General features: G+C 42.1%; 1 protein-coding gene across 1 annotated transcript in view; it reads left to right on the top strand.

Moving 5' to 3' along the window:
* Nucleotides 1–9,308, top strand: part of LOC109521290 (major histocompatibility complex class I-related gene protein-like) — a 32,414-nt gene that overhangs the window by 14,013 nt on the left and 9,093 nt on the right. Inside the window, exons 3-4 of the mRNA XM_019879074.1 lie at nt 4,075–4,353; nt 7,709–8,011. Coding sequence (XP_019734633.1) covers nt 4,075–4,353; nt 7,709–8,011 — 582 coding nt within the window. The remainder of the gene's footprint in view (nt 1–4,074; nt 4,354–7,708; nt 8,012–9,308) is intronic.

The raw sequence follows: 9,308 nt of genomic DNA, 5'->3' as shown, positions 1-9,308 counted from the left end.
GTGACGGAGAAGCGTGGCTTGACGTGTGTCAAGCGTGACACAGACGGATGTAACGGAGAGTCCGGTAATTTTTCAAAATAAAACATCTTTCGTATTCCGAAATAAATAAAACGGAATTAAGGCAAGTTCTTTCTGTGCGGCCCGGTACCAAATGCCTTGCGGACCGGTACCGGTCCGCGGACTGGCGGTTGGGGACCCCTGTCCTACAGCCTTGTTACTCTTTAGAAGAATGATAGCGTCTTTCGCCTCCTCAGGCATAATTGTTTTATCACAGAGCTCCATTTCAACTTCAGTAATGCCTCACCCAGGTAAATTGAGTTTGAGACCCCTGCACTAAATCCCATGAAATATTCATCCTCGGTGTCACTTTTAAAGAACTCCGCAAACTCCCGAGGTCGAAGATGCAGCGCTTCCTCTTCTACGTCGCTTACGTCATAGTCATCGTCAGTTGTTTTTTATCAGTTACCGCCAATGTGGAAAGTATCAACACAAGCCTAGAGCACCCTCATGTGGTTTAATATGAAAACAACGTGAATATACAGCATCATGTGTTAATCATTTCACACATAAATTGCTCCTGAATATAAATCGCATCCCTGGCCAAACTATGAAAAAAAACTGTGACTTATAGCCCCGAAAAATACGGTATGTCTACTTCAGTATTGCTTTTGTTAACATTCTCTGAATTCAGCAAAAAGTCCATTCTTGATTAGCTTGACACAGTGTTATTACGCAACGTAAATGTTCTATTTTGGGGATATTTTACACTCCATGTATCGTCATGGTCAAATGTATCCCCAAATGAAGTTAAGTCAGTGTTTTCCCCGTTTGATGAGCCAGGAGGCCATTTATCCATTTTGTTATCAAATATAATGTTTAAGGGTGGCTCGGTAGTCCAATGGTTAGCGCGTCAACCTCACAGTGCAGAGGTCTCAGGTTCGATCTCGGCTCTGGCCTTCCTGTGTGGAGTTTGCATGTTCTCCCCGTGCCTGCGTGGGTTTTCTCCGGGTCCTCCTGGTTTCCTTCCGCATTCCAAAAATTTGCATGGTAGGCTGATTGAACACTCTAAATTGTCCCTGGGTGTGAGTCTGAGAGCGGATGTTTTTTTTGTCTGTGTGTGCCCTGCGATTGGCTGGCAACCGGTTCAGGGTGTCCCCCGCCTACAGCTGAGAAAAGCTCCAGCACGCCCCGCGACCCTTGTGAGGATAAAGCGGAAATGGATGGATGGATGGATATAATGTTCAAATCATTTCCTATGAACAACACAGCTTTTGTTTTTGTTCTCACCATACACGTGACGTATCTTGGGTCTTATACTGGACTGTGATTTTAAATTGGACCGGCAAATTGGTGCTGCTGTTAAATCTAGATTCTGTCATTTTTGGCAAGTGACTAAAGTAAAGCCTCTCCTTTCTCAAATGCCCTTTGAAACAGTAATTCATGCCTTCGTCACATCTCTGCTGCATTACTGAGATGCACATTACTTTGGAGTCAGCCAATCCTCCATCAAGCGTCTCCTTTGGGATGAGTGATGTTGGGAATCCTTAGCTATATACCACAGTTTTAATAGCCTGTAAATCTGTTTTGAGAGTATGAGAATCTCCGTTTTATCAAGCCGCTATCTTGGCCAACCTCCCTATTTATTCACACACAGTGTAAGAGAGCGCTGTGACATGACGTCACCTCAGATTTCTTGTTCTTCAAGACAGTGATCCCCAACCCGCGGGTAATTTGGTGCTGGGCCGCACATAAAGAATAAATAACTTACCTTACTTCCGTTTTATTTATTTCGGAATCTGAAAGATATTTAATTTTGAAAAATGACCGGATCCTCTGTTACATTCGTCCACAAAATTTCACTCTTGACGCAAGTCAAGGCGCGCTTCTCGGTCATGTGATAGGTTACCGCTAAAATGAAACCCAGTAGCTAGCAAAAATGAGTAAAAAAATAAAACCAAACGTCTTTGGGAAAGGGAAATGGCCCAGCCAGGAGACAGAAGAGGAGCCTGCAACTTTCAAGAAAAAAAAGGCTACATTTAATGGACAGTATCAGGAGTCCTACTTAAAATACAGATTTATCTCACCGGGAGATTCCCACGCACCAAGCCCACTCTGCATAATACGCGGCGATGGCGAGTCATATTTTTCATGCACTTTGTATTTACGGTGTATCTTATTTTGAAGGCACATTTAAACGTTATCATAGCGACCAGAACATTACGGCCAGATAGGAGTTCCTCTGTCATCATTAGTATTTATTGTTATGTTTCGAAAACACCACAGTTTTCATGCAGATCATATCATATTGTTGTATTTATCCAAACGTTATCATAGCGACCAGAACATTACGGCCAGATAGGAGTTCCTCTGTCATCATTAGTATTTATTATGTTGGGAACAACTGCTTCAAGTCATTTCTGTTTTTACGTGGGTGCCACCCAGTGTTCAGATAGAGGAACCACAGTTGAAAACTGGTTAAGTGGTAACTGTACCAATATGTCTTTTTCTTTTCCTTATACCACTTGTTATTGTACTTAATGAAATTAAAAATTACATAATACATTTCATACTCACACTCATACGCCAGCAGAATTGGCAACAGGCATATGCCCCCTTTTGAACCAAAATAAAATTCTGATTTGCCCTGAGATGAGTATTTCCATTCTATTTGGGTTCATGCAAATTGGAATACAAGACTCCACATAAACATGACTAGTGATTATTTTTGTGTTTAATTCATATAAGACATTTGCAAACACATGCAAATACTTGGGGAAAATAATGATCCACATTTCCCCCTATTTTCTGACATGTTACAGACCAAAATAGTAACTGAATCACAATACGTGCATTTTCTGCACTTTCATTTTTTGAAGCAATGTCTTGTTTTTGAATAATAATGAGGTAGACATTGAATAAAATCAGATTTATCCAAAAATAAACAAAAGAGTTGCCACTCTAACGTTGAAAATTTTACACCAATTCTGATGATCGTATCGGAAACAACCGAATGGAACACACCAATCAAAAGTGAGTTCACTAGACTCTTTAGCACAGCATTTGTAATTGTTTTAATTCTTATTAAAGCAACAGCTTCATCAACACAAGTTACAAGTAGTTGAAAACAAATTTTCCTATTGCAAACGAACTCTTGTCGGACGCTGGCATTTTCAAGTGTGTAAACGACAGACGACGTCACGTCTCATTGACGTCAAGTAGCATGTGCAGTCCAGATGTAGTGATCAATGACTTTTCAGGAAGGATAGCCGTGTAACTTGTATTCGGCATTGTTTGGGGGGGAAAAAAACCTTTTACTGGTGATGAAGTTAATTGAAAGTTTTAAAATATCCCTCTGGGTGACATCTTCCTTTGCAAATAACCAATGTCAGAACGAAAGAGACCGTCGGCCAATAAAGCAAGCCCTCAATATATCTACGTATTGATTTTTATGGCTAAATTTAGCTGTTGTGGCGTTAAATCAGGTGCGCTTTGTGGTCCACAAATTTCCCAAATAGAACACAGAGTCAACAAGGTATCTAAAATTTTGTTAACTTTTCTTTTGGTGGCGACGCGGACACCCGCAGCGGCTCCTCTTGTTTCTTGTTTTATGTTGAGAGGGAAGAAATTTCATCTCTGCTGTATGTTACACATACAGCACATTTGACAATAAAGTTGTATCAAATCCAATCCAAAATAAACAAGGAGTGACAAAAACTGAACTATACAATGTGAAGTCCTGCGTTGTGGTCCAGCTGTTGTATGTCCATTTTGACATCACCATCAAGGAACAATAAAACGTCCGCAGATGATACATCAGAGGTCCCCTGATTTCAGGTAGCCCGGGCTCAATGTTCAATCTTCTGTGCACGTTTAACACAATTGAGACGCTGCTTAATATGGCGGCATGAGAACAACTTCCGTGTCACTTTCAATGTTTTGAGGAGCTAAATGCGAGTACGGGTTAAAAAGATGACACGGCCAGATAACTCGAGGAGCCACCCGGTGAAACTAAATAGTAACGCGAACGGCCAAAGCTCCCAGCTAATGGTGCATCTCCGTGCCGTGCCTGGTCAGGCGTCCACGTGTTCCAGGTGCTGCACGGCTGCGAGTACGACGACGAGACCGGTACGGTCTTGGGATTCAACCATCACAGTTACGACGGCGACACCACACTGGTTCTGGACATGGAGCGTCGGCAGTGGATATGGCTCCAGCCTCAGCTGGAGAAAACAGGCCGCAAGTGGAACCAAATGGAGCGCTGGCTGGGGTTCATGGAGGAACGCCTGCTCAAGGAATGTCCTAATCGCCTGAACAAGACACTGGAATCTGGGAAGAGCATCCTACAGAGGACACGTGAGTTGCTCGAGTCCTTGGCACAGCAAATCTGTGGATTTTATCCTCATTTATTTTTGTTTTGTGTGTTTTTTATTTTAACTCAAACTTCTAAATATCTCCAGACGTGGAATGCTGTGAACGCGGGTAAGTATTCATAGATTTAAAAGACACTTAGGCGTAGAAAAAAAAAGTACTGTGTTTCCGGTAACCCGACCGACCGATAATTTCTACGTCGAAAAAAAACTTGATGGTCGGCATTTTTTTCAAACAACCCTTTACATTTTTATGTAGAGGGTTTACATCGGTGCAAACTCTCGCGATATTCACGTTGAGCGTGTGCGTCGTTTGCCCTGTCGTCTGTCAACATTGAAACATGGCGGCGGCCGCGATTTCCGACGACAATTTAAACCGCGTTTTCTGTGTTACAGTCGCGTGCTCGCACCGTAATGTTAAGAAAATAGCATCCGTTGATGTATCGAAAAAATTCAGCGAACTATTTGATGAACACCACGGGCCGAGTAAAAAAGCGAGGGCAGAGGAGGACGGCGGAGGAGGACGGCGGCGCGCCCCGGCCCCCCGAGTCCGGAGCGGGGAGAAAACTAAATAGGTGGCGGCGGCGTTGGCCCCGGAGCGGCGGGTTCAATGTCTTCTTGTTTTGTGTTTTATGGTTGTTTTGTTTAAATTTTTGATGGGGAAAAAAAAAAAACTTTGTCGGACCGACCGACCCAATGCTGAAATTTCATGAGGCTCAGGACAGAACCCAAGTCGTGGCTGGATGTCCCACAGGGAAGCTATTTGTGTTCCCACAGCCAGGGATGGCAATTTTCCGCGGATACGCGGAAATCCGCCGTTTTATTTCTTAAATTGATCATTTTTGTGAATCGTCTAAATCTGTTGAGAAAGTTTTAGGTGGGGTCAGGTACCTTATCGTCGAATTTTCACGAGCTCTCCCGATCAGTCTTTCCATCTTCCGCTTGTAAACAGCCCTGCGATTGGACGTGTATGATGTCTTACTTGTTGTGATTGGTCGCTATATCGGCAAATGCAAATCACAACCAATCCGTGTTCGCCTTCCTAAACCCCTTTCTCGCGAATGCCGAATGTTATCGAGACTCGCGACGAAGCTAAAGTGCGTCAGATAGATGCGGATCTGAAAAACACGTTTCGATGGGACTGGTTGGATAGAAAGCTGACGGTGTCCCCAGTAGGAAACAGTAAAGAGGAACCATTGTGCTTGTGTCGGATTTCGTGAAAAAGCTCGATGTCGCTGGTAAAGCTCTGTGTACAGTGTGTGACGATGTCATTCTATACGGATCGAGAGGATGGAAAGCTTTACAGAGTCACGCAACCTCGGTGAAACACCGAAAACAGACATTTCTACTGAAAAGTAACTACTCGATCTCAAGCGCTTTTCGACAGCCTGGAGCATGTGTAAAAACAAGAGGAGTTGGCTAAAAAGAGAGTGGAAAAAGACGGAGAGGACCTCAAACTTTTAGCGCTTGCTAAAAAGCTTAAAATGAAGAGAAAATAAAGTATTCTACCTCATGAAACTGTATATTGTTGTATATACTGTAAATAGACATCCACTTTATATAATAAAATACATTCATAACCCATATGGATACAGTGTTTGCACTGTTGGGGGCACATTTACTTGAGTTCCCCTTTATTAGAGCTTGAATAAAAGCTGAAACTATTTTCAACACTTTCAATTGGTTGATGTTGCGTAAGCATAGCCGATGAATGTTATGGATTGTCTGTGTTTTTTGAATAGAAATCACTGAATGCCAACTTGTGCTGACCAGAATGTTAATTATTCTGTTTATTTATTGAAAAAAAAAATTCAGCGTTGACCATGAGCACCAGCACCGGGCCACCAAGATCGTGGCCAGCAGACATTTCATAAATGCAATCAAATTAACACTACATTGTTTAAAAAAACAAACAAAACAAACAAAAACAACTCTCTGACTTCCGCTGATCATATCTGGGAATACTTTGTGCATGCTATTTTGAACCAGCTCCCTGCGTGATGCGGCTGGCTTGCAGATGTGGCAAAACATGAGTTCAAGTTCAGGCATTCGGTGTCAACACAGCACAAGTTCCTAACGCCTCTGCAATGTTGAAGCTTCAATTCTGACTTGTATCATGATCACAAAACAAAAACCGTTAGAAAGACGGAGATGCCATTTGTATTGTTTTGGAAATGTAGCAAGATTGTAAAGTTTTATAAATATCTGGTGTTCCCATCTTTGAGTCTGCTCTTCACCAAAACAGCACGCTCGTAATCCCTCTGGTTGATTTTAATGCAAGGCACTATGTGAGAAAACGAATGTGACGTCAGGTTACAGCTGACATTTTATCCAGCAACACTCTCGTTATTAATATCTTCAATGTTCATAGACGAATTTCGATATGATGATAAAATATTGTTGTGAAAGGAATTGACAAAAACAATGATATCATGTTTAAAGGTTTTGTGCTTGATTGGGACATTCTCGTGTCTGTGTACAGTGTGTGACGATGTCATTCTATACGGATCGAGAGGATGGAAAGCTTTACAGAGTCACGCAACCTCGGTGAAACACCGAAAACAGACATTTCTACTGAAAAGTAACTACTCGATCTCAAGCGCTTTTCGACAGCCTGGAGCATGTGTAAAAACAAGAGGAGTTGGCTAAAAAGAGAGTGGAAAAAGACGGAGAGGACCTCAAACTTTTAGCGCTTGCTAAAAAGCTTAAAATGAAGAGAAAATAAAGTATTCTACCTCATGAAACTGTATATTGTTGTATATACTGTAAATAGACATCCACTTTATATAATAAAATACATTCATAACCCATATATAGTAAATTCACTATCACTGTATGAGGTAAGAATCAACAGCATTTTATCACATTTACACAACACTTTATTAATACAAGTAATGAACAAATATTAAATATGGCAGGGAATGTGTTTCCTTTTTTTGTTTTGATTTTGAGCAGCAAATTTGAAGTTACATATTGGTGCTCACCAGGAATGCATAAGCAAAACTGAACACATTTTCACTTGAAAGAATAGTGAACAATCTTGGGATTTTTTTCTGTTCAATTTTCAAATAGTGTGTAAATTGAATACACTTCATCTTCAGCATGTTTAGTGCCACTTTTGTAAGTGGTCACGCCCTGTCCAGGCCACGCCCCTGTCCAGGCCACGCCCCTTCCGCTTTTTTCATCACTAGCCATTATCATCCCTGAACTTTACTACAGTTAAATGTTGATTATAAAATGTCGAGTTGAGTTTCATCCCAGTGGTTCGTGTGCAGCGGCCCTCATGTTGCAACCTAATTCCAAAACAAAATCATTGACTTTATTGTGTCTCACCTCCTCAGAGCGGCCCCTGATGTCTCTGCTGCAGACACGGCCATCGGCCCCGGTCACATGTCACGCCACGGGATTCTACCCCGACAAAGTGGACATATTCTGGGCGCATGACAGCGATCAGCTTCACGAGCACGTGGTGCATGGCCAGTTACTTCCCAACCACGATGGAACCTTCCAGATCAGCGTCAGCCTGGATGTGGGCGCTGTGCCGCCCTCCGACTGGCACCGCTACAATTGCATCTTCAGTCTCTCCGGACTACCCGAGGAGATCATCACCACGTTGGACGCCGCCTCCATCAAAACAAATTACGGTAAGAGGAATGACCAAACACAGACAACACACGAGCCATGACATTTGCAATGCCAGCCCGAGGGTACTTTGACGTCATTTTCGAGCCACCATAGAGAGTGTTGCTGGATAAAATGTCATCTGTCTCACATGGATGAAAATGGGTGGATTAATCTGCTTAATTCTTGTTCCACGAATACAATATCAATCAGAATACAGTGTTTGCACTGTTGGGGGCACATTTACTTGAGTTCCCCTTTATTAGAGCTTGAATAAAAGCTGAAACTATTTTCAACACTTTCAATTGGTTGATGTTGCGTAAGCATAGCCGATGAATGTTATGGATTTTCTGTGTTTTTTGAATAGAAATCACTGAATGCCAACTTGTGCTGACCAGAATGTTAATTATTCTGTTTATTTATTGAGAAAAAAAAAATCCAGCGTTGACCATGAGCAACCAGCACCGGGCCACCAAGATCGTGGCCAGCAGACATTTCATAAATGCAATCAAATTAACACTACATTGTTTAAAAAAACAAACAAAACAAACAAAAACAACTCTCTGACTTCCGCTGATCATATCTGGGAATACTTTGTGCATGCTATTTTGAACCAGCTCCCTGCGTGATGCGGCTGGCTTGCAGATGTGGCAAAACATGAGTTCAAGTTCAGGCATTCGGTGTCAACACAGCACAAGTTCCTAACGCCTCTGCAATGTTGAAGCTTCAATTCTGACTTGTATCATGATCACAAAACAAAAACCGTTAGAAAGACGGAGATGCCATTCGTATTGTTTTGGAAATGTAGCAAGATTGTAAAGTTTTATAAATATCTGGTGTTCCCATCTTTGAGTCTGCTCTTCACCAAAACAGCACGCTCGTAATCCCTCTGGTTGATTTTAATGCAAGGCACTATGTGAGAAAACGAATGTGACGTCAGGTTACAGCTGACATTTTATCCAGCAACACTCTCGTTATTAATATCTTCAATGTTCATAGACGAATTTCGATATGATGATAAAATATTGTTGTGAAAGGAATTGACAAAAACAATGATATCATGTTTAAAGGTTTTGTGCTTGATTGGGACATTCTCGTGGATTCCTAGCCAGCATCCTCTGATGTGTTTACATAGCTTGTGGTCTAAGTGGAGCACAGGGGGGCCCGTTCATCTCGGGGGAGGGGGGGGGCGGTAGTCGTGGTAACTGATAAGGCGTAGGAAAAAAAGTACTGTGTTTCTGGTAACATGAAATTTCAGCATAGGGTCGGTAAATCGGACAAAGTTTTTTTTTTTTAATCTCCCCCCCCCCCCCACACAAA

Source organism: Hippocampus comes, unplaced genomic scaffold (assembly GCF_001891065.2).
Source record: "Hippocampus comes isolate QL1 unplaced genomic scaffold, H_comes_QL1_v1.1 scaffold85, whole genome shotgun sequence".
NCBI lineage: Eukaryota > Metazoa > Chordata > Actinopteri > Syngnathiformes > Syngnathidae > Hippocampus > Hippocampus comes.
This window is presented reverse-complemented; position numbering and strand designations above follow the sequence as displayed.